Below are 26373 nucleotides of genomic sequence, written 5' to 3'. Positions count from 1 at the left end.
GTAATGACCCAGAAAGGCCCACAAAAGCCAACTTCTAGACCTGAGCCAAGCACGGATGTAACGCAGCTGGGTCTGAGTGGTCTCTGGGTTTGAAACACAAAACCTCCTGGACCAGCTATACACAATTCTAGGGTCTCTGGAGTACAGCTATTCAGCATTTTAAATAAGTCATCTGTGGCTAATTAAGAGTTGGTTGTATCTTTAATAGTTCCGTGTTAATTTTTTTTTAATTATTGCTTATATACAACAGAAATCCATGTGGTTTACTGGTGTATACATTTTTATAATTATGGAATTGATGTGGTTTCTCAATTTTATACATATATACATAGATATATATCTATTGAGTTGATCCGATACCAATCCAACTCCTGCACTTGCAGCTTCTCTGGACAGCAATGAGTGTGTATGTAAAACATCATGCTCAAAGCTTAAAATATACTTTTAATACAGTGGCATTAAATATTTGGTAAAGTTACGTATAGGCCAGTCAGCTAGACTATCAGGAAAATGCTCTATATTAAACACATTCAACCATTTGACCAGACTTTTTTATTCCTGGAGCAGGAATAAAGAGCCCACCGTGGTGGCGGCATAGAAAAAGCAGTCCTTCACAAGTCTTTTTTTTCCTGGTATTTAACAACATATTTTCAGCTGCTTCCTACTGAGCGAAACACCAAAGAAGGCTCTCAGCAACAAGCTGTAGTGAGAAACAAATTAGACAGGGACTATGCTAGTGTAGTATTAAAATTTGCTTACATTCCCACATAACAAAGAAATCTTGGAATTACAGCTTCAATTTTGCTCCGTCCTCCTTTATTACTACAGCCTTTGTGGTTCAGTTATCCCTCGGCAATTCTCCACTGCCTTAGCAGCCTTTCAAATATATATACTACAAAATCACAGCAGATAAAAGCGATGGAGTCATCTTACCCCTAAGGAGTATTCCTTCTGGGATTTTTGCACTGCTGAGGGGCCAGACTGAGAGAATTCAGCTTTAGTGGAAAATGGAACTCAAGTATGCAATTTTGCATATGTGTTTAAATCCCTGGCTCTGAATATTAATAGAAAGACAGCTGCTTTACTTTCTATGTTTATGCTGTAGTAATATGTACCATTACAAATACTTGACAGCGTTACTGAAGTTTATCTAGCCTCTCCTCCCACACATCCTTTGCGGCATACCTCATCCTTTGTCACTCAGATTTCCAAAGACTTTCGCTTTCTGTGAAAGCATAATCTTCAGCAAAACGAGCAGAAGTTGCTCTCCGGGCGCGTAAACACCACGTTGCCTTCAGTAGCTGGTGGCGGTACGGGAACGCCGCGTTCCCGGGGAGACCAGTAGCGATGGCCAAGAGCGACGTACACGCTCGGCTGCTTGGGCGAGCGGGATCAAGGCACGTCCAGACGTGACCCCCTCCTAGCTACCGCTGGACCGGGGCTTTGGGCTCCGCAGGCTGCCCGCACGGCCCCAGCACTGCTCAACCTCCCTCCGGTGCCGCCGCGGGGCTGCCAGCTGGCATGGCGGTCCTCGGGGAGGGCCGAACTTTCAGGGATGCCCCTTCCTCACCCGGCCGCTTTTGGTGTCCCACGGCAGAGCGCGGACCCTGCAAAACCCTGCGTGACTCGCCGCCTTCCCAAAGCCGGCCCGAGCCCAGGGAACAGCCCCTTCGGCGGCTGGGAGTCCCACGGAGGCACCGTCCTTGGGGGAACCTGATCCCAGATTTTTCCTCATCTGGGGATGACTTCCTAACCGTCACCCATACCAGCTGAACGAGCAGGGTTGGCTATCGCGGTAAGAAAAAAAAGGAGATTATGGCTTTGAGGGCCAGGGGCCTTCCTTGCTTGCGTTGGTCTCCTGCTCCCAGCAGGCGAGCAGCGCGTGGTCTACAAGGCGATGGGGTTCAGGAAGAACTTTTGGCTTATTTCTTTGATTTGGTGTTAAATCCCTGCGTGGCCTAAGCAACCGACGTGCCTGCAGATGAGGCATTGGCACTTTAAGTTCTCACTTCCATGAAAAACTTATTTCCTTTATGCTGGAATTATAAAGCCCGTATTTCTAGGGAGTCCTCTGTGACTTTGCAACATTTGATCCGGCCTGAGGCGTGGTGTGGAGGCTTAGCATTACTCCAGTGCTTCTCAAACAAAAACACTCTTCCAGAGTAGGAAAGCACTTCTGTTACTTCAGAGGCATTCTGGGTCACAGAGCTAAAGGAAAATATAGTTGTGGTTATTGATTTTGGCTAAAAAAAGTGGGGCCAGGCCAGGAGAGGGATGCCCTATATATGCTATAGCCAAAGACTACAGTATGACAAACATAATCCAGAGGGTCTTGGCATGTAGAGGGAAAGTGTTTCGGTTTGAAAATATTTTTAGTGTAAAGTTAAAATCCTTTACTCAGACACGCACAGGGAATACAGCCATCGTAAGGCCTGTGCCTCGCTTATTGATGTGGAATACTAAAAGGATTTTCATACTATTTCTTTCCCTTAAAAAAAATTTTATGCTTCAGAATTTATACTTCCTTCCCTCAGAAGTTTCATTTAAACACCTCTCAGATATTAAAGTTTATTTAAATTATATTTTACTTCTTGAACAGTATTATTTGACTACTTCTTAATAATATACACTAGGAAATCTGCAGAACCTGAATTTTCAATTTCTAAACCAGAACTAAACCCAGAATTTCTATATTTTGACTAAGAGAGATATTCTTTAGTTGGTAGTCAAACAAAACTCTGGGTTTTTTTTATATGAACTAGCACTATAGAAAAAAACTCCACTTTTTCAAAATAAGTTAAAAGTGTCACGTAGGAAAAAACATGTATCATTTTGATCAATAGCGCAAATAATCAGAAAAAGGAATCCAGTGATCTACCCATTTTGGAATATAATCCTTATATTTTAGAACAGCCTGAATGTACTGTTGTCCTTGTGGGATAGTCACTGGCTTCTTGAAAACAGGTCCCCAAAGCCCAACATTGGCGACTGCAGTTCAATTTTCCTTACAAAAACATAGAACTGATCACAGGAGGAAGAAGACATGAATACCCTAAAGCTCGTCACTCCCTCTTCCTTTCATTACAAAGATAGGGTTTGGAGATCGTGAATAGCATTAGACAGTTTCTCTAATTTAGAAGATGCTTTGCAGGGGAACATGGGGATTTTCTCCTCACTAAGGCTTTTTCAGACGAGTACTGCATGTTATAATGTGGCCACTTTGCATTGGTAAGGAGGTAGGGAATTAAAAAGTAATTATTTCCATGCTCATTTAGTTTTTTGGCAACATATGAAAACAAGCTGATAAGGAATAATTGACATTTATTAAGCATTATTATAAATGCTATTATTTTACAGATAAGGCTTTAAAGCACTTACTACCACTGGAATGAATTCCAAATTAAAGCCATATTTTTAAAGATAACATTATTACTGTTCAAGAATAAAATCCTCTTCCTGGAGACATTATGGGAGTAACTGCAATATGCTATTTAAAATATATCACTACCCTGAGCCTGGTTTTGCAAAGTCAGGAAATTTCATGAACCTCAACTGTTTAGCAGTCATCCAAAATTTGAGAGATGCTTGTATTTGTCTGTTTCGAAGTGGGATGTCTTCACTCTTTTTTTTTTTTTTTTCCAAGACAGAGGGGAAAAAAAAAAAAAAAATCACGTCACGTCAAGTTATGTTGTGGAGTTGTGTGTCAGAGAAGCAGGGCTGCCTCCCCAGCACTGACTTCTGATGTTTAATCCTCCCCAAAATGACTTTCTATGGATATTGTTACATTGGGCCATTTTCTTTAGCACCATTTTTCTGAGACCCAGGTACAACTGCCCAAATCATCATCAACCTACCAAGCTGAGAGCACAACTGTCTTATACCACGGGGACTACGAATGCTTCAATATCCCTCTAGAGAGCAGAGGTACACGGGAGCAAAAGGAAGGGGGAAATGATAAGAGCAAAACTATGTTATTATCCTGCAAATTTTCTCCCTCATATATATCCTTCCCTTGCACCAGGAAAATTCTAGCTCTGTATCAGCAGCCCTCACCAACTCATTGCATAAAACTCAATGAACTTTTATTAAAAATAAGAATAATCTTTAAATAGACTTTGTGTGGAAAGTTAACAAGATCTTGATTTAAAGTGTGTCACTTCAGTGACATTCAATTTTCTTTATGAAGATGAGGCTCCCCCCACGAAGCAAACGAGAAATAACAGCTTAGGATTTCTGGCACACGTAATGCAAAGACTTGGTGCAGTACACAAAGTCCACACACTGTCTTGATGAAACTTGAACAATGTTTCAACAGAGATCTTCATATTTCTGCAAATAATAGCATTTACTGTGATAGTTCTAGTAGGGTTCACATGAAAAGTCCTCAGGGATATTATATTACACATATTACAACGTCTCTTAGTTAAAATGTAATCATGAATGTGAGATGAACTGAAAACAAGGCACAGTGAAGTCAAGAGCCAAATCACGTTAGTAAAATCCAAGCAGAATTCAGTTAAAAATTTTGGCTAACGGGCAATTTAGATCCTATGAAATGGCCTTTACTCATAGACATTTTCTCAAAAAGATAACAGACAAAAGCATTTACCCTCTGATTATTATTATTATTACTGACACTATCATGATTATTGTTATCATGAATACTAAAATGTTTAGTTTACAACAAAATATTATACATGATTGGTTTCTAGAAGAGATTTAGACAGAAACGATAGGCCAAATATGCTGCATTCATCTGAGTACTCCTATGATTTCAAGTTAAGATTAAACACATCTGCCTCTCGAAAGCTAACATACTCACATTCAAAGACTCCAAAATTCAGGAGAGAGGATTTCTAATGAATTAAGCTGGATTTGGATTTTATCTTTTCTATTGTCATCTGCTAAATATTTAAGAGAGGGTAGAATCCTGTAGCTAAGGTCATTGTATGACAAAATAAGGTAACTGAATTTGGATAAATTAATAATGATATTAAATGTCTAATAAAAAAGAATAAGTTACATTTTATCTATTTATTTTTCTGCAAGACTATAAATGTTTTTAAAGTAGGAAGTAAAAAAAAAAAAAAAAAAAGAAAAGAGATTCAGACTTGATATTGCCATATAATGCTGATTTAATTTAATCTGAAAGGATCCATCTGACTTAAAGACTGCAGTAATTAAAAACTGGGTCAGATCTTGTTTCAACTTTGGCACTTAAGTGACCTGGCTTTTAAATATTTGAAATCCTCATTCTTTCTCCTTTTTGATACTTGATATAATAGACTGAGAACAATGGGCAAAATTCAATTTCCTTCTTTACAAAATTTTTGTATCCAACTTTAAGGAGTTTTCAGAAAAAATGACTAAAATACAGAAATCAAGATGCAACTAATAAATAAAAGTTTTTAAATCTAGAAAACAAGGAAGTATAATTCTAAATTTAATAGCATCCCAGATAACACAGATTAGCAAAGCAGATTTAACAATGCTGTAATTATTCTATATAGGTGTACATTTTAAGTATAGGGAAACTGAAAGTCAGCATTTTTTTTTTTCTGAAGACATATTAAGTGAAGCATCTTCAGGAATGCTTAATACAGACCCTAACAAATTAGAGCTGCTGAGAGCTACTATTAAAAAAAAAATAAAACACCTGTGAAATAAGCAGACTTGCATAATACATAGCCTTGCAATCTTGTATGTACTGTCCTGCATTAGAGACCCCTGGAGTTCCCAGGTTGATTAAATGTTATCAAATCTGTTTTTATAAAGCAATTTCAAAATCACATATTCTAAATTAATGGGGTAACCTCTGTTCTCTTGGAGTTTTTTGTCCTTACACCTTTACAAAGTTATAGCTCATACGTGCTTTGAACAGATGAAATTTTCTCCCCAAGTTCCAAAAATTATAAAAGAAAAAATAACATTTGTACAATAGATCAAAGAGGAGATGAAGATTTTAAACTTGATATCAGGTTAACAATTTTTAAAAAAGCCAAACCCAAACATAAAAAAATGAACCGGTGAAAAAGAAAACAGTAAAATTATAAGCATAAATAAAATATTATTGTACAACTACTACACAGCATGAGGGCTCAAACAGAAAAAAAGAAATTGTGTACTGTGGATTACTAGAGTGTTTACAAATTTGAGTCCTCTGTGATTTAATTAAACAGAATTTATGCCTTAACAGCATTTGTTAATCTAGGCCTTCACTCACGATTTTTTCAGTGATGTAAACTTTCAAATGCCTTTGTGATTCTGGACTTTAGACCTCCCCAAATGTGTTTATTTACAGAAATTGACAGAAGTTATCTCCAACTAGTTAATCCATTCTGTTAAGCCCTACAGGAGCAAGTCCTGACCTGAATTTGTGTATGTTTTCAAGGTTTACCATTATTTTGAATACTTTGAAAGTTTTCATTTGGGTCAGTTTTATGCCTGATTTTGTTACATAAGGTTCACAGAAAAACAAAAAGAAATAAAACGAAGAAAATAAACATGGTGCTGAAAATGAATATGTTCAGCAGCCATGGTGTTTTAACTTACCCAGATATGCTTTTCATGAGATGGAGAGAGATGAATGGAAAAAAAAAAAAAGCACATAAATGTTAATGAACATATAGTCATCCATAAAAAAAAATAAAATCATATGATAGATAAAATAATACAACCATTATAACTATGAAAATCTTTCTAAGTGGTCTTTGAATGCTTAAAGAAGTTAATGTTCTTTTGAAGAACAGATACATCTTTCAAAATAAGATTTTCATTAAACTGATGTTGGCTATTTATTAGGTACCACTCAGCACAGCACTTCTACCATCTAAAATACATATTTGTGGCAAAGATCTGTAAACACAGTGATGGTGGAATAGATTTTCAAATCAAAGCATTTTGCCCAGATTTGAATAATTTCATAATGATTTTTGTGTAACACCAAAAATTCTGAAAATCCCAAACCTGTGGATTTAAGCAAGTTACTATAGAGACAGAGAAAAATTGAGTGGACTACAAACCAAGGTTTACTTTTCTACACGCACTTTACTAATACTTTAGCAAAATATCTTACTGTAATCACAAATGACCTAGACTCGGGTTTTTGTGGTGGGTTTTTTTTAAGTATACAGATTTCATGCACATAGGACTAACATTTGTAATGGTTATTCCTGCTGTGTGGTATTTTAATTTAAGCAGTCATACTAATGCTAGATTAGTAACAATACTGGTATGAGTGATTTGCCCTCTAGGTAACCTAGTCTTGCCAATATAATTGGTAACAGTATCTGTAGGAGAAAGCAGGATGCCATTGCCGATAATAAACTTTCTTCAGCATCCTTTAATTGCCATCATAAAAAGAAAATTATATGCCTGAATGAAACCCAGACATGTCAGAATATTATATTTCTATTAACGAAGGATTTACAGAGATATAAAAATGCTTGGTAGACACAGCTGTAGAAAACTTGGGGGCAAAAAGCCTGTGCTCTCATTAATTAAGAAGAGGTTGCAGACATTTCAGTGAGTTCAGGAGGGTGGTGGTTTCAAGATCTTAAATTTTGTTTTCACATATGTGAGATCAGCAGAACAGCTGGGAGAGAGGAGAGAAAGTGTGATAGAGAAGAGTAGATGGAAACAAATGACATTTATACACAGAAAGTTTAAGAAAGGAAAATTAAGGAAGGGAAGGACAATGAAGGTATGCAGTATAAATAAAGGACTAAGGAACTATTCAAACAGTTACCAAATCTGATGGAAGTAGCACTAGAATTGAATATGCATTCATGATTCATGCTCATTTTCTGCTGAGCTAACTGTAACGACTGACTTGAACACCTTTGCCGCAAGAGATTTTAATTTTGGACCTTTCAGAGTCTATTGAACTAGAACTCCCACTTCTTACATCTTCCTCAGAATACTCCTTTGGGTATGGGTAGAGAGAAATGAACATGGGGATTAACTGGAACACGAGTCATTTTCTGGCAGCTTTAATGAGTTGGCAGTTTGCAGTCGCTTGGGGATAACTTGTGGGACCTGAAGGCTGTTCCAGTCTCCCCCATCATAGAAGCAGAGGATGAAGGGATATTCCTTCACTGCCTGAACATTTTGTCCGCAGAATAATAAAATACAGCAGAAAAAAAATGGATCTGTAAATTGTAGCTTTCACCTTTTCATAAGGCAACCATTTTATCACCATTTTATTTAGAAGCAACACAACTATTTCCCTTTGACATATATTAAACTAAAAGTTATGTAGCATTTTTTTCATCTGCTCTGTTTTATCCATGCTTCCCTTAAACCTTAATTCTACAGTTAATCTGACAGGATATTTGCATCTGCTGGAGACCATCATTTAGAGAGCCAGCTGCATGCATGAGGGTAGTTGCTTATATTTATCCAGAAATCCCAAACTGCAATAGATAGGCCTATATGTGTAGATAAGGCAAGGACTGGGGCTTTGTTCTGTTTTTGTTTGATTAAAAACTTGCAACTTGTTGATACAAATATCCTTATCTTTTATGAGGAAAAGAATAAAAAGAACTTGGCAAAGGATAAAAACATTATTTTTAAAAAGACAAGATTTTTAAAAATATGAGTTAGATCTAGAATAAAATGTTGTATCAATTCTTTCATCCTCAGAATAATGGGTAAGGTTTAATAATCCTCTGCAAGATAAATACCTATATATCCTTACATTTGTAATGCTAAAAAGGCTCCAAGTATCCAATGTAATACCAAGATACATTTTTAACATTGCAAAAGCTTTGACTGACTAATGATTTGAAAGGGTCTTCCAGTAAGTGTTAAGAATGTTTGCTAAAGGAATTAAGTTTAAAAAGAAAACTCATCTTTATGTATGTCTCAAGGAATAGACACCAGTCCGGCCAAGAAAAAACCATGGTGGACACAGCAGACAATCCTAAACTGTGTATCAGAACACTGAATACTTCTCTTTCCTCCACTGGAATGAGGAAATACAAAATAATAGCTACTGAACACAGTACTGTTTGCTGGAGAGGGAGGAAGAACTAAAGATCAGTCTGAAAGCTACTAAAAGCATCAAGTAGTTTCTCATAGATGAGGTAGGAAGGGAAGAAATTAAATGCAAAACTTGAATTTTCCTAATGATTTAGTAAATAAAAGATTGGGGGAAAAAAAAGGCATTGCATTCTTAAGAGCTACTGTAAAAAAATAAAACATGTACATTTAGGATATAATGGTGTTTAATACGCATTAAGTATACAGGAACATTAGATGGATGGCACAGAAAAAGACCTTAATTAATCCAATTGGATTCATTTTCTCAAAATGTGTGCAATTAAGAAAATAATTAGAAACAGCTATTTGTATACTGCAGAGGACAGATTATCTGTAGTCACAAATACACTATGTCAAATTCTAATTGCAGCTGCACACATAAAACTTAATTAAAGGGGCATTGTGTGGATTCAAAATCAACTAAATAACTACAGTGGTTCAAACTCTTATTCCACAAAAAGGTCTACCTAGACACTTTTTCAAGTAGCCTGTTGACAGGGATCTAAAACTTAGGTTTGCCTGTAAAAAATGGAAGTCCCAGTGTTCTGTTTTCTTTTACTGATTTTATTTAAATGTGATTACCACAACATGAGGCCTATTTTTTGTGACTTCTCTCTATCATCTCCCAATTTTTGAAGGATATATACAAATGAACACCAACAAAAGAAAGGGACTGAAGCATTATTAGCAATTTGTCAAATCTATCAAAGGAATTTATCAACATTTATCATTCTTTCTTTCTCTAGGTGGAAAGGAAGAAGAGTCAATTAATACAACATCCTCTTCTGTTCATAGAAAGTTACTGCTCTTTAATATGTACATCTCTGTAGTCAGCTGAGACTTAACAGCACTGCAATTCTCTCTGCAAGGTTAATTATAAGGCTACGAATACTAAGAATTTCTTTTTACACTGTAATTTTACACATGAGAATTACTTAGGCCTTGATTTTACAGGTCTTTATTCGTGTATGTAAGCATATGTACGTGTCCTGGCATATCAAGGCTTTTCTGCAATCCACTTGAAGGCAGGAGGCTATATCTGTCAAACAAAAACCTGTACCTGTGGAGTAAATCTCCCCAAAACAGGTTCATAGGAAAGAATGGTTTACTTCGATTTTCCTTGGAAAACATAAACCTCACATCTTAAGCTTGTTTTGGAAATGTGGAATTAATAGATTCTTGACCAGAGTCAAATCAACAAAAATTGAAGAAAAGCGTGAAGCTAAAGCTCTGCTCTTGACCCACCCTAACACGGCCAGATGACCAGGAGTGACAGCGTTATGACACAGTGCAGTTATTTCACTGCCTATGAGGTACGTAATGATTGTTATTCGAACATTCATATTAATAAACTGGGGAATTCATCAGCTTCTGGGCTGGAATCCTGTCAGTATGATCCAGGCTGGCTGACTTGCATGTGAATTTTTTTTCATGGAGATAATTTGTATTTGGGATTGCTGAGGCTGCGATGACATAGGCCAATCTTGGGCTGTACTAGCAGCGTGCACAAGCTCAAATCCACCTCCCTGTGACAACCTAGGACTCCGTAGCCCTTGCGTGTCTCTCAAGCCTTGCCTTACGTTGGTGCCTTGCACAGGATGAAATAAACACATCCTGTGAAATATCAGTGATTGCGACCAACCATTGCACACTTTCACAGAAGACATATATGTCTCGTCTGTCTTCAGCATGCTTCCTTCTTCAGGCAGATACTTACTTGCTGCAACATTGCACATTGTTGCAGATCAAATCAAATTTTACATTTGAAAAGGATATATATTACTGGTGCTCAGAGCTATGCTGCACTTTGAAAGACAAAGCAAGGCTCTTCAGAGCTGTATTTGCCACCAGTGTGGCTTTTGGGTAAGGACAGTTTGACATCACTCCTGAGCAAAACTGTGGACGAGGAGAATACAACTGATATTCACTAGGACAGTTATAGCAAAAAGAGAAGCGAGCATGGCTCTATTTCTTGATAATATTTGAAGTTTGGCCGAGTCCATTGTGTCCATTGTTAAAGAAGATTTTTAGAAAGGGTTCATCATATGGTATTTTAGTTAAAAGGACAGAAAAACATTTATAGAGCTTCTGTTAAGCGCCTTAATTTGCTACCTGATATAAGGTCAGTGGGGATATGCGTTTTTAAGGGGGATACAGATAATTTGATTTTAGGCGCAGTGTTATCTACTCTTTTTCTGAGGTATGAATTGTCTTGTGGGACACATGCTGATCAACTTCTGCTGTCCCAGAGGACAATATGCTTGTATCCGAACCCTCCGCAAACCTTTATGAGTTGCGATAGAAACTGAAATGACCTGAAACTTCCTACGCTGGGTCCCAGCTTGGGCTATCGCAACACCCCTGGGTGAAAGCCAAGGCCAAGTTATTGTGCACCGTCATATTATTTGGTGCAAAAACACCCACAAAGGATGATCTTATGAACAGCTGGGATAGAGTATACAGAGTCACAGAGAAAAGGTACCTACAAAAGTCAGAATTGGGAATTAGGTAACCATTTTTCACAGGGAGACTGATTACTTGCTAGAAAAGAAGTATTAAGAGAAAAGCTCCATTCCTCGTTTCAGTGATGGCTGCCTTCTGGAAAGTATATCTTAAGCAAATAAAATTTATGATTCAAATGAGTGCAAATTATTTGAATCATTAGGGACTCAAATGAATGTAATGGTAACGTAGAGGGTATCAGCACCATTAATGTTTTTAGTCCTAAACTGAGTTTTCTTGAAGAAGTTACTCATTAGGCAAACAGGCTCTGAGAGTCAGACAAAGGGCAGAAGACATTACATACAAAATATTAACAGCTTTTGTATAGAACAAGTGAAGTGGAATATAAAGGCTAGTTTAAATAATAAAAATGCAGTGCATTATTCTTTATCACACCCCAACATCACTCATTTTCACCAAACAATGGAATAACAACCTAAATGCTCTAAATACCTCTAACATTCATTTTTTGTTTTCTAGGACTGCGTGCTCGATTTACAACTAGTAAGACTTAAAAAGTTTTAATATTAACTAGAGCTGTCATATTTAATGTCTGAGAACAAACATCTAAGGATGATTCAGGCAACTTAAGTTCATCTTTTCAGATGATTTTAGGAACATGTTGGGTCTAATTAAGAAATTCTACACAGCTGCTTTAATTTCTCTTTGATGCCTTAGGACAAATACTTGTTCCTAATAAATCTACTGTAATAACCAAATGTTGGATGAATAGAAACTCTTGTTTGAGGTTTATAAATGTCTGGCATATCACTGAGACAAACTGTTAACTACATTTTAATGATGCCTAAGTAGTCAATTGAAACTGAAAGAAATTTTACATCTAAATAGCATCTTCTAAGCAAGAAGCAGGAAAACTTCAAAATCTATTTTAATGACACTATAATCACCAGAGAGTGTATTGGTCTCCAGAATTACCGTATTCTCTCATGAAACTTTTCAGAGTGAAATGTATTATTCAGTAATCTATTCTATGCACGCAAATTGTGCTAAAATATTATAACACGGTGCAGCATGTTTGTAACTCCACAAGGCCAGAGCAGGGTCAACACACGTGTTTGCTACTCAGGTGGCCAGGACACCTGGAGGACCACTAGTACCTACTGCCGGCGGCAGCTCAGAATTTGAAACAACGTGCTGCTTCGTCCCTGGGGTAGGGGCATCCTTGCTGCATTACTGATGAAGTTGAATACATTAAAAAATACAAAAGTGGAATTTTAGCATTTTAAGGTATTTTTCACTTAAGAGATTAATTCAACTGAAAGAAATACCATGGATAACATTTTAACAGGAATTCATCTTTTTATAATAACTTGTACCCAATTTTAATTTACCAACTCAAAGCTAATTGCAAACTCTGGTGAGTTAATGAGTACTGCGAGAATGTGTTGACCACAGTGATGAATCAGACCTCTGGTTTCATGTCAAGGAGAGAATCCTTGCTTTCCTGCACCAGAACTACCATTGATCTGAAAGAGAAGTTTGCTGAGCTGTTAACAGGGCTGAAAGCCATTTCATTTGACTTGCGTGTGTAAGAGAAAAACACAAGTTCAGTATGTGGTATTATTCCTGCTTTATAGAAAAGGGAATTGGTTCTGGGATCACTGTTTTGTGGTGGTTTTTTGTTTTGTTTTGGGGTTGTTTTTTTGTTTTGTGGGGGTTTTTTTTGTTTTCTGTTTTTCCCCTAACGAAGTGACAAAGTCAGCATAAAGAAAGCTCTCCCAGACCTGAAATGGAATACAAAGGAGTCCTTCCCTGCTTTAGCCTATCCTCTAACTATCCTTCTGGTGGGCCTGGTTCTCTTGGGGTGTTATGTCCTAATCTAAACTAAGCCATAGAAATCCTTACAAGGTGAAGTGCTCTGCTCTCTTTGTTCCAGAGACAGGGCTCAATGTCTCTGCAGGGTTTGTAGAGCCTGTTTAGCAGTAAAAAGGAATCAAACACTTGGACTTAAATCTTACTGCTACATCATGAGATAGCAAATTATTCTCAGACTTCTCTTAATATGTCTTATAAAGACCTCATACACATTATTGTCATCCTTAATATTACACAGCATAGTATTCTCATTTGCACTACCCAGATCAGCAATCTTGCAGCTACTGTAGGTATTTGAAGGCTCTACTTCCAGAGGGAGTTATGCATTGTTAAGTATTGGCAAAAAGGAATCTGACCTGCTAAGACAAACTTTTCATTTAAATGACTTTCTGGACTGTTTCAACTTAATACTTTCCAAGGTAAGACATGCAAATACCTGACTGCATTTTTTTACAAGGAAATGTTATTTCTATTACACCCTATTAATAGCTTGCCACCCTAATGACTTATCATATACATGAGATTCTACTGAATTATCTCTAACACAAAATGTTACATTTTTCCCATATTAACAGTTCCTCTACAACTATATAATATAAATATAAACTAGCAATGTATGTTAACTTTTCTCAGATAGTAACCTAAGAGGAATCCTAAAAGCAGTTGTAAGGATTCCAAAGTAAGATGACAAACAAATCTAAAGGAACAGGGAAAAAATTAAAAATCTTCATGACATGGGTATATAACATATTCTTAGGATAAATAGTATACAGTTCAGACTAGATGAATAGTCATAGCCACAAAGGAAAGATTCCTTTCCTTCCACCAGAGAACATTTTGAGTATATCTAATCCATAAAGAACCAAGGACAGACAGACACAGGAGAAAGAAAGGAAAGACTTGAAAAGCAGGAAAGCATGGAAAAGTCTAATAGTGTGAGGTTAGACAGAAGTCTAATAACAGGTTACCTGTACAGCTACTATTTCCAGACCCCAAACTTGGTAGCCACTGTCTTATATGAAGTAGTCATGTAATGTATGCAGTAGCACGTGTTAGATCTTATGTTATTTTATCCCGTTTAAGGAATTAACATATGAGAAAGTGAACAAAGCGAACACATTCGTCCCTTCAAAGTGATTTCAATACTGTGGTACCTTCAGTCCTCAGAGCTGAAAGATAAATAGGCACTGCAAAAAATAGGCTGCTGAAAAATCAATGATATTCTTTACAAATGGTAATGACAGTCTCAAAGATGCTTTCTAGATTTAGTAAAAAAAGCATAGTGATATACTCTCTACATCCATACATTTCTAAATGACTTAACGAGTGATAAAAATGTATAGATAAGAAATACAGGGACATGACTCATCAACTGCGATATCCCTGTGAATGTTATTGTGAGTTTCTTAATTGAATTTAAAAAGTTTCTTCTCTCTCAGCTAGCACAATGACTGCTTCTCTATCTTTAATTGCTAAATTGAGGCTGATTTAAGTGGAACACTTATATTTGTGCATTACATGGATGTGTGCATTTAAAGTTATATTTCATGAGGAGCTTGATATGAAATTAGTGATTAAAAATATTCTACATATAAATTTAAAGAGAAGCTGAAACATTACCCCTAGATTCTTTGAATTAGAATTGCAAATTCTCTTGAAACTTTGCAAAGGAACATTAAAAGACTGAAAGAAACCTGAAAACCCTACAAATTTTAAAAATGAGGCTTTCAGAATACAAATAATAGCACTAAAATTAATGGTTATGGATGAAAAATAAACCTGTTTGTTTACAGAATGAATTTGCAAAGCCGTTTCTAAGTACCATCTTTTTTCTCCGACACCTTCTAATTACACTGGAACTGTGATGCTGCCAAGAGATTTCTTTTGTGTTTCTAGCTTTATTTTAATAGCTCTTCTTAGCTCCTGGCAGCTGCTATGAGTCAGTTTACTGGTTTTACAAGGAGGTGCACCAAAGACAGCGCTAAATTATTACATAATTTATGCGAACAAAAAGCCGTGTGCTGACAGGCAAAAAGAAAGCGAAGCTTCTACGGTTTATGGCAAGCCTTTGACTTCTATAGACAGAAATAATCATGTGTTCAATAGATAATGCAAAAAGTCTTTTCTTCCCTTCTGAAAAATCTATGTAGTGAGTCATTAAATGCCTGGCTATTTTTTAAGAATTGCACAGAAGGCAAACAGCACTGAATTAATGACAATGTGAAATAGAAAATGTCTCTCTCTCATAAACCTATGTTCTTTCACAAATGAAACACTATTGTACAATTGACAGACTCTAAATATTTTTCCCTATATTTTATATGCAGCTATAAAAACTTTTACACTGGAAAAAAACCATGCTAAGTGGTAAACTGCCATAGTAGATGGTCTTGCTTCTCCTTACATGTCTGCGTAAAACCAACACAAAACCTGACATTTGAATCAAGTTTGAGCCAGTGAAAGTCACGTAAAAAAGGTACTCACTTTTTCTTTAGTCTTCGGTCCTTTTCTGCTTGGGTTCCAAGTTTGCCTAATCCCAGAGATTCCTGAGCTGCTGCCTCTGTTTCCATGTAACCTCCTGGAAAAAAAAGAAAACAAACCAAACCCCACTGTATTTTCCCATAGCCCTTTCCTAGTTCCCTTCCTCAACCCTTCAATCCCCCTCTCACCCGCCACCATCGTCTATGTTTGTTTCCTTAGGCCATGACATCTGGGGTTTGTGGAGACCATCTACCACCTACAGAGGTAAATTCTGGCAAGCATTTACTACATGGGAAAGAGTAGAAGTAGAGGGAAAAATTGTTTCCTCCTCATGTGTTTAGCAGAAATGTATGAGAAAAGCACGCTGATGTACTTTGCCTGTTTTTCTTTGCCTCCTAAGGCTCAGGCTCTTGGTCCTAAGTAAGCAATGCCCTTGCCATTTTTTAGTCTTAGCTGGGAAATGTACAAATGAAAGTGCCTTCTCAAGAACTGTATCATTATTATTGTCATAAGACAGCATCACTTAATGTTGTAATACTAAAGTCTTCATTTCGCTCTCACAGAGTCTTAGAGTCTCCGATGTCGTTATCCCTGCAAACTCCCAAGCCAGAGATGACACAAAGAATCTGTCGGAGAAGTAAAAAGCCTCCTAGGTCTCCCTGGATGTATCTCATAGGCACCTAATTCCTGTCGAAGTCATGGGAACTTGAATAACTCGCACAGAGTGACAAGGGAAGCTTGCAGTAAGCAAGGACACCTGGACCAAAAATCAGATCGTATTATAAACTAAGGACACGACTGGTATTGTATGATCCATGCTGATCATACAATACGTCCACCAACGTGACTTTCCTAGTGCAAAAGTGGAAAGATGCTCTGACTTTTTTATTGCTGCCTAGATTCAAGGAAGAAGGGACCTGCTCATGGAGCTGTCAGTACGGTCTCCTGGCTCTGGCTCCACGCTCTCCTCTCATTTGCACACGTATGTGCGCAGACAGAGAGGCTGCAGCACTTCTCTGAAGGCTGCTTTTCTCCTGTGCTGCTATTCAGAAGGTGTGTAACTGGCACAAGAAGGAAGACAAGAGTATGGTAAACATTGGTGCCTGACTCCATTTGGCAATGGCAACTTCTTACTTCTCAGCTAATGGATAGTGAACAATTGTAGAGTGGACACTGGCATAATTAAGAAAGCACAGTATAAATTACAAGATTTATATTCCAATTCATTGATTTTTAACCATAAAATAACAAGTAAATGTTACGTAGTGAAATAGCATCACAGCCTTTTACAAGTCACAGTTACAGGCACCTCAATCAAGAACAAAACCTACTGCTGTATTGTGTTAATGTCATTAACTTAGAAAAGCCTGGTTTTAAGCTGTCCTTTCAGGCAGGTGTAGTTTTCACACTCCTGCTTGTCTAGACAGAATTTTTCTTTATTAAAGAGGACACTACTTCTGCAAGTCTCATGATGAGAATGATGCTTCCAATGAGAAATGCAGGAAAAACGAATGTATACTTTACTTCATCAGCCTTTCAAAGTTTTCCAGAATATCTCAGGAAATGTTTCTTGTGGACTCTGGAGTAAGTTTTTAATTTAGCAAACTGTCGTATCAATATATTGCACCTTTCTGAGAGAGCAGCCCTCAGTATGTTAGGCAGAGATGGTGCGAGGGCAGTGCAATGAGGGGTTTATCACAGACAGGAACGTATTCTTGGCATAATGGATTTCACCGTAAGACAAACACATCTGGTCCTTTGAGTAACCCAGGGTACGTTGTACTGGATGAGGCGATTGTGCCTGTCAGTATCTTCGGCATGCAGACAGCCACAATAAATATTTCCTAGCAAGCTGACCTTTGCAAACACCATAGAGATCAGCTTGCCTGGGCAGGGCTAAAAATCCCTGCAATGCATTGTTTGTTTTAGGGACTAGAATATTTAAAATGTAACATGGGAAGAGTATCTAAGTGTCTGGTGTGGTATTCCCCAAGTGAAAGAAGACTGGATAAGTTTAAAATCAAACAAATCAATAAATAAATAAACAAACCAACCCCAAAAGGCACTCGTGCTCCCTGTGACATTCCTTGTCCCTCTCCAATATTTAAAAGAAATCTTGAAGAATCTAGAAATCTTGAATCTTGATTCTAAGAAAGATCTCCTAAAGCATGAATTTGCCTTTGAACAATAACGCAAATAATTTAGCAGAGATGGTAAAAGTAGCAAATTATAAAATAACAAAACTAGGGCAAGTTTAGCAGTTGAAAACTAATAATTTCAGAATTTTGTAGGGAATGCAGAGCAAGGAAATCTTTGGGGTGATAGCCTGGCTCTGTTGAAGTTAGTGATAAAACTTTGGAGGTTCCAATATTACTTCTTAAATATGAGTATATATTACATGTGATTTGAGAGATATTATAGAATTAGTTACGGAAGTATTATGTGTACTTAGAGGGTATAATATCACTGGGAACCCTAATATCCTCTGCATTGATGTGAACTTTTAAAGTGCTCCTTTAAGTGTGTGCATGTGCAAATATGCATATAAGAAAACAAATTAATATTTGAGGCTCAAAATTACATTTATTACCTCTTTGGTATTTGACATGCTATTGAAGAAAAGGTATTTTCCATATTAAAAAATGTAAGAAGTATGTAACTATATCAAATTGGAATGTTTTATTTAAGCAAGGAATTAAATGAGATTCTTTTATTGATTTTGTATTATAAATATAGGTTATGAAAACCATACAAATATATTGCAGTGCAGTAATAATAGGACTTACTATCTAGATTTCTGTGATATAGTATCTTACTATAAATAGACCTATTTAATTATATAGCTGCACAGATAGCATACCTGTCATTGAATTGATTCAAGTACTACCATGATTGCTATTTTTTAAATTTTGTTTTGTCTTCAGAGTACTGCCATTGAATGGAAACTGCCACTCAATATCTTTTGGTATCTTAAAAATTAAGATGAGAAAAACTACTCTATAATTCAGCTTTTCAGTGTCATTTCAATTTCTAAAAATATTTTGTTCCTACTTTTTGGTCACTTAACAGTCCTACTGTTAATTTTATACATGCTTGTAAATCTAGGTTGCTTAATTAAAATGTGCCTTATACTGAAATCTTTGCTGTTGAGCTAAAGGATAGAAACCACAAAAATTTCATTTAATTGCAAATCTTCACTAATATCTTTTTGCAATTTCATAAGCTAGTGTTGGGAATTACAAATAGGCTTTATCCAATTATACATATGTCTTATTAATCATGGTGGGTATTATTAAGAAATTAATCTTTTACCAGATTACGTTGCTCCTGAGATAATCTTTAAAGTTGTTATTTTTGTTCCACATTGCAAGGAACTACAGGGAAGACCAACACATTTATTACATCTTTGTCCTCTATGTTCGTGAGTTACTGTGAAATCATAGATTATTATGTGTAATCCATCAGTATCAATAAAACAGTTTTATGGAATGTAAATGTGAATTAATAACGCAGTCTAAAGTTATAAAATTCTCCATCAGTGCAGACAGTGACATGCAGGTGTATTTGAAACACTCATTTAACAGATTTTGAAATACATTAAACTACAAAAAATATTGAATAAATCAATTTTACTCTTCCCATAGTGAGAAAAAGGGGAATTTAAATTGCACTAAGAAATTAGTTAATTTTTTTCGAGAACACAAGATTCTCACAGGCAGAGAGGAGAAAGGCTGGAGTTTAAACAGAGGATGCTCAGTTATTTGATTTTTCTCTGATAATTTGACCTTAATATTACCTTATTTTATTCTGTACCATTTTAATGATGGGTTTGTTAGTTGTGATAAAGACATGTTTTAATAGGAATTTAGTTTTTTAATTTCAGGCTTACATAGAGCTTAAGTTTTTCCGGTTATTGCAAACCCTTAAAATTCTTTTACAGGTGTTAAGTGATCACCATGGCAGTAAAAATTTAGTGCCTCACAAATTCATACTATGTGACATCTTCGTGACTAGGAAAGGGCTAGTATTTCTATTTTACTGACGCATCTATACCAATTTGATGCTTGTGTTGGCATGTGTATATATACTAATCTTAATCTAGCTAAATCAGATAGCCTAGCAATACAGACTGCAGCTAAGGATGTATTTGCCCATCTGGGGATGCAGACTGTAAGCCTTTGCTGAAGACTGTCATTGCACCTTCCATTGCGTATGCTACCTAAGGTAGTTAAATAAAGTTATGTTAGGACTGATTTTTTTTTTTTTTTTTTTTTTTTTTTGCATGTGGTATAGACATATCCTATGGAATATCACAGAGAAAAATTTTTAACCAGGAATGAATTAGACTAAGGTCTTGGCAAGGGAAAAGGGCAGAAGAAGTAGGAAGAAAAAGCATCGCCGTGAGCAGCATAACTAATTGAAAGAGTACGGTAAATACATTCAGTGAGAGGCACTAGCAGACATCTATTGACACACTGGAATGTGAAAGGCAACTACACTTACTTGCAAGGACCTTCCATAGTAGTTACACCCCTTATAGTGGTTTATTACTTACTACTTTCTCACCTCCTCTTTATTTTGGTTATTTGAGAATACACTGTTAGCACTTTTACCCTACTTCAAGAGACTATTGAAGCAGTAGGTTCAGTGAAGAGGCTGAGTCTAGTAATTTGTGCCAGAAGTCTCCTTTCGTTTGTGTTATAGTCATAGCAAACTCCTCACAAATGTAATTGCTGAGAGCAATGAAGTTTAATGGGAAAGTTCCGCCAGACAAAAAGAGAAAAATAAGCAAATTGGAAACTGAAAAGAAGCAAAATTAAAAATGGAAAAATGACTGCGAAATGGTGACCTTGGCTTGTTACCACTAATTCCTTACTGAGCTGTCCAAGTCGAGCCTTCTCTTTTTTACCAAACAAACGTCCTATTGAAGACTTGATTCCTTTCTTCTTGGGAGCCTTGTGCAGGGAGTCCTGGCTGCTATTGACACTGCCAAGACCAATGCTTTCTGGCTCCAACGAAGCAGGCAAACTACTAGAAAATGATAATAAAGAAATGGAATAGATAACATTTGCAGATAATTTTTTACTTTCTTCTGAGCAGCTCTGCAAACAAATTAATCGGTTATACTTTAGGAATGATGTCCCAACAAGTGAAACAATCACATCTTCTTTAAATGATTTAGCAACATGTAGGGCAATACAAGATCACATTTTCTCCAGCAGGCTGACTGGATCTTATTAAAAAAAAAAAAAAAAAAAGGTGGAAAATAAATATTTTTAATTTGCTGAGAACAATTGATGAAAAATACAGGAATCAGCCTGCTGTTTGTCTTTCTAGGATTTGCAGTATCACTCCTTCTAGTAGTGATCAAAACTCTACCTCAAACCAGAAATATCCAGCATGTATTTTAGCACCGACAAACGTTCTCAGGGTCATGCAAGAGGCAAAGGGTAAGGCTTTCTCTCTTATGGCAGGGGAAGCAATTGCCAAGAACAAACAGGAAGAAATCGGGTCATTTTGGAACAGTTAAACAATAATACGTGGTAAAACTGTGAGGTGCCAATTCATGTTACAAACATCTTACCTTCTGGCATCATTGTGGTATGAAGAAGGAAGGGTATGAGTCATTCTGATAGCTCTGGGTGTTGGAGGAGGAGAAGTTTCACATTTGATTGTGGCTTTATCTTCACGCCCATCTTCTTCAACTACTGCAATCTGGGGGAGAGAGACTCCATTGAGAGCTGATTAGCTTTTCAAGAGAGTTTCAACATACCCTGCACCAATTTGTCAAGTGAATTGAAGCATGTACAGTTTCAAGTGCAATTTTTTGAGCCAATTGTAAGCATTCTTATTTTGAAAGAGGCTATTGGGAAAGAGCAATTGCCTAAATATAGCAGCTTAAAGTACATATTTGAAAGAGGAGAGATTACACTTGGAGAAAAAAAAAAATCATTCCTTTTATGCCAAATAGGTTGATCCAGTAAAGGTCTAAACATGAAAATAACCTTAGACGTGAGCGGGTCTCTTGCATTAAACAGGATTATTCAAGTAAACAAAGTTTCTCAGGGATATAAGGGAGAAGGTAAATGCAGACATAAACAGGACCACTCTCTCCATGGCTTGTTAACAGAATGGTCAGAATGCTTAAAAATAAGCCTGAACAAAAAGGAATTTTGTCACAGCATATAATGATTTATCTTAAATACTGTCTCTGCTCATGTAAAGATCCCATATTCAGTGCCAATTCTGTAAGCAACTTGATATTGCTCCAGAAGATTTCAAGTAATCTGACTTTGGTTCCTCCAGCAAGAAGAATAGCCAAAATACTTGTGTGTGTCCACAATTTTTTTTAACTATTCCTTTGAGCTTGTGCTGTGGAGGCTACTACTCCAAAGTATCACTGGTGGGCCTTGATTCTGTGGCTTAGCTGCGACCTCTGCAAGCCTTTCCAGGTAGGATTAAAATGATTATGTTTAGGAAGTGAATGAAAAGGAGCAGAGGGGATGCAGTGGCTGGCAAGGAACCTGGTTATCTAAATAGCAGAGGAATATGACAAATGTGTTCTCCCAAACATAAAAATCCCCCCAGTATCATACCTTTCTCCGATGTTTCCTTAGGTCGCTTGGCTTAGATTGGTAACAAAAGCAGCAACAACAAAAAAAGAATGATTAATAAATCTTATTTGAGCATAACAAAATGCCACACATTCGTTCTTCTCACACTCAGAAGTGGGAAGCAGAGATTTCATTAATTTAATACTATCCATACTATATACTAATTATACACTTGGTATCATAACATAAGATAACTCCTGACAAATATGGCATTCTAGGAAAGCAGTTATTTTTATTAAAGTTTCGATCTCCTTCATTTTCATAAGCTTAGTAAAGAATAGAACATTGCAAGCTTATAGCAGCAGTTTTCATTTTTGGAGTTTTCATATAAATCCTTCCACTACCCCCAACACAGAATTATTTTTTTTACCTAATATTACAAATCTATTGGTGTCTCACCAAGTGTAAACACAAAATATCACCAACAAATACCATGTCTGAAAAAGTGGTCTTTCTGTCCAGTTATCCCATTAAAGTGATGCATTTTCAGTCAATGGATACTAATTCACCCATCTTCTGTACTGCAGCATTATTTGGCAGTAGAAGGCTGCTAGAATGTGTCTTGTTCAATCCCCTTTTCATTTTTAGTTTTGGTAGATGTCTAATTCATTCAAGGAAAGCTGAAGATATACTGCAGAATTTATTTACTGCACGGACCTGGGCTTTGGAAACTCATGCAGTACTGCTTCTCCAGCCAGCCCTTACAGGACCATTTGGCAATTTGGGCTCTGGAGACCAGACCTCTACAGAACTCTTCCCAACTCAAAGTTTCCACTTAGAGGATGTCTAATAGCCTGTTGTAAGTACTCCAGCCAGTAAGGAGGAGATATTTAACACTGGACTCCTGCTGAAACAGCGCAGGGCAGAAGTGTCCTGACATAGTTGATGAGGGTGAGCCAAGTTGTGGGCTGTGCTGCTGAGCATGCCGTGGGGTGCTGCTTCTACAGCTTACGGTATGTCAAGAGCTCAACAGAAACTCATACAGACATAGCAATCTGAGCTTTAGCACAGCTACAGCTGGATGCCAGTGAGGCCACGGCAACCTGAAGTGCAGAAGCTACGCTGTCATTTTGTATTTGAATCGGATGAACCTACTGACCCAAAGTTACTGTGTCCAAATCAAGGCAACCAGGCAGTGCCGGTGTCTGCTGGAAGGTCAGTTTAAACCATTGCCATTTATCTGTAGCCACATTGCTTAGTTTAAATGGTTGGTGAAATGGAGCCAAACTGCGTATTTGGGAGGGTGCTGCTTTGGTGAAGCGGGTGGCACCGCAGCAGCCTGCGCACCCACCTCCTCCACAACGGTCTGCACCACCAACGTTTTCATTCCTGCTGTTCTGCAGCGGGAACTGGGGGCAGCAGCAAAGAATCAGTGCTGCACTCTGCCACAACTGCCAGCCCTGACCTTCTCTCTGCTGTCTTTAGTCCCCAAGAAGGCAGCAAACACCATCCTAAACTGGGAGGGGTAGAAGTGGATACAAGTAGTTGTCAGTTCCCAGGAAAAGGGAGTACTTGGCTAGATGATAGCGGACAAAATTCCCTGCTCCCCACTGAGCAGAATGAACAGCCAGGCTCCACTCCCAGCTCTTCTGAGCCACCTTCTCGGCTAGGAGAGTTAACTTCTGCTTTCTGATTGAGATCAAGGCTCATTTCCCGTCTGCTGAGAGGGGCTCCACAGGGAACCAGCGCTGCTGCTTCCCAGGAATGGACCACAAGGGGACATCGGTGACATTACGATTATCAGAGAAACAGCAAATAAAAAATGGGGTTACACATATCCTATTCTCCTCCCTGTATGTAGAGATCAGCAGAGTGGGCTGCTTTGATTCTCTCCTAGTGCTTAAAGGGATGAATTCACCCAGGCTCCAGACTGGTTTGTCGCCCACAGTGAACACTGAACCCTGCATCTGCACTCTTATCAACATCAGAGTTGTACATCTCGAATACGTCGACACGCACTACCTTCACTTACTTGACTGTTGCACTGTTTCTTTTTGTCTAGGACCAAAATTAATTTTTTTTGCAAATCCCTTTTCAAATCAAACCAGACATTTCAGAATATGTCCTCAAAGGTACAGCAATGTTAGAAATGCTTTGCATGATAATTTGATGGCTTGCTATCTATTTATGTGTGCTGCTTGTAATGTCAAAATATATCAGTTAAATGAATTATTGGAAAACAAAGCAGTTATTTCAAGTGCTCGATATGAAGAATACATACAAAATGCTGCAAAGAGTGCCCCGAATGTGGAAGTATACCCAAATGATCATACATATGAAATAATAGAAGGTTTTAATGTCTTCTAGACATTTCCTGGAGGTTTAAACTCAGCAATAGTCCCACAGACTACTGTGTAATAACTGTATCACTTCAGAGCTTTTCATTACTAAACATATTTTAATTCTAAATTGATTACTGTAATTTCAGTGATCAGTTCTGTTTCTCATTAATTCCACTGCCTGTGTGCTGAAGGCCCTTGATCCTCAGATCATTATGTCCCTGCTGAATCATGCAATGCTCAAAAACACAGTAACAAAACCCAAAACAACCCAAACATCCATATTCTATGGAATTTGCTATCAGTATGTATGATGAAGAGGTGACTAAAGAATTAGAGACATGAGCGATTCATTCAGTGATAAGTATTTAACCCTAGAAATATCACACCTAAAATTGGCATCACGAAGTTTCTTACCAGCGTCATAACCCCCATTCTGTCCATCTCCCTGGCTGGACTGCGAGGCGTGAGTTTAGGAGTTGAGTGTCCGCTGGGAGGGGATGAGCTTGCAAGTGACGATGCCGTCACCGAGCCAGTAATGGATGTACCTTGGTGGACTCTGGCTAGATTTAAGCCTTCCAGACTCACGCTGGCCACTCTGTTCTCTATCTCTTCGGCACGCAGTTCTGTCGACTCTTTCTCTTCTTGGATTAACCTTATTAAGTAAAAGAAGAATGTGGTTGTATTTGTCTCTGAATACCTCAAAAGCAAAACTAAAAAATGTTTCCTTTCAAATGAGATTTGAAAATAAAAGAAAACAAAGATGAATATCATAGATCAACTCCAAAATAATATTGAAAAGGGTATTTTTTAATCACCAGAATTATAAAGTTCTTAATTCCTCCATCCTCAAAAACTCTTTGAAGAATCTGCCCAACAACAAGACTTGCCATATGACATTTCAGGAAGACTGGTTCCTTTGCAAAGGAGACAGTATAGGGGAGAGGGTTTAACAATCCGATTTAGCATAGGAAACTAATTCCAATCTTAAGTTGGCTTCATCTGATTTTCTGTTGCTAAAGCACGAACGCAAATTTAAAGTGAAATGAAATTGGGCCTTTAAGAAGGGAATTGCTAAGATAATCCGTATTAATAAAACAAGAGAAGATGCAAAACAAATTGTCCGTTTCATCTCTACAAATTGATGAAAAAATGACAGTTGTTTCTAAACCGTCGAGTTTTTAAGTGAATTTAATTAAAATAGTTCTCTTGTTAACAACAAATATAAGCTTCTTAAATACATATAGCCTCAATGGGATGCTTCCACTGGGTTCTTTAGTTTTGGTTTTTCATTGTGATTGTACCTAGAATGAAAAAATGTGTTTATAATAAAACCTTCGCCCATGAACCCACATTAGAAGGAGTCTTTTTTTGAGAAGAGGAGGAAAAAGTATGAGGGATCAAGGTTAAATGAGAGAATACAAAGTCTGGGGAGGCTGAAACTGTGAACCAGGCTTTTCTGAGTGAAATGAAGCAAGTACAATAAATGAAACCATAATACATTGAAAATAGAAACCTACGAATTCCTGTGCTGTGATAAATCTTCTTCCCTAGCGTCCATTTCAAAATGTCTATAAAATGTCTACAGTTGTTTCTGAAATGAGGCGTGGCAGAAACTT

The 26373-nt window shown here is 37.3% G+C and overlaps 1 protein-coding gene across 19 annotated transcripts in view; it reads right to left on the bottom strand.

The window, feature by feature from the left end:
* The window catches only part of PPFIA2 (PTPRF interacting protein alpha 2), a 344800-nt gene that overhangs the window by 21071 nt on the left and 297356 nt on the right, over positions 1 to 26373 (bottom strand). For 6 of the 19 annotated variants that reach the window (XM_030002992.1, XM_030002987.1, XM_030002985.1 and 3 more), the window contains 6 exons: positions 25172 to 25409; positions 22458 to 22487; positions 21446 to 21576; positions 20711 to 20892; positions 15865 to 15958; positions 6553 to 6561 (listed from right to left, as the gene is read on the bottom strand). In XM_030002992.1, coding sequence (XP_029858852.1) covers positions 6553 to 6561; positions 15865 to 15958; positions 20711 to 20892; positions 21446 to 21576; positions 22458 to 22487; positions 25172 to 25409 — 684 coding nt within the window. The remainder of the gene's footprint in view (positions 1 to 6552; positions 6562 to 15864; positions 15959 to 20710; positions 20893 to 21445; positions 21577 to 22457; positions 22488 to 25171; positions 25410 to 26373) is intronic. The other 13 variants (XM_030002989.1, XM_030002988.1, XM_030003003.1 and 10 more) reach the window with 6 other exon arrangements.

The sequence above is a fragment of the Aquila chrysaetos genome, chromosome 26 (assembly GCF_900496995.4).
Source record: "Aquila chrysaetos chrysaetos chromosome 26, bAquChr1.4, whole genome shotgun sequence".
NCBI classification, from domain to species: Eukaryota; Metazoa; Chordata; class Aves; order Accipitriformes; family Accipitridae; genus Aquila; species Aquila chrysaetos.
The sequence above is the reverse complement of the archived record's forward strand: the minus strand, read 5'-3'. Positions and strand labels throughout refer to the sequence as shown.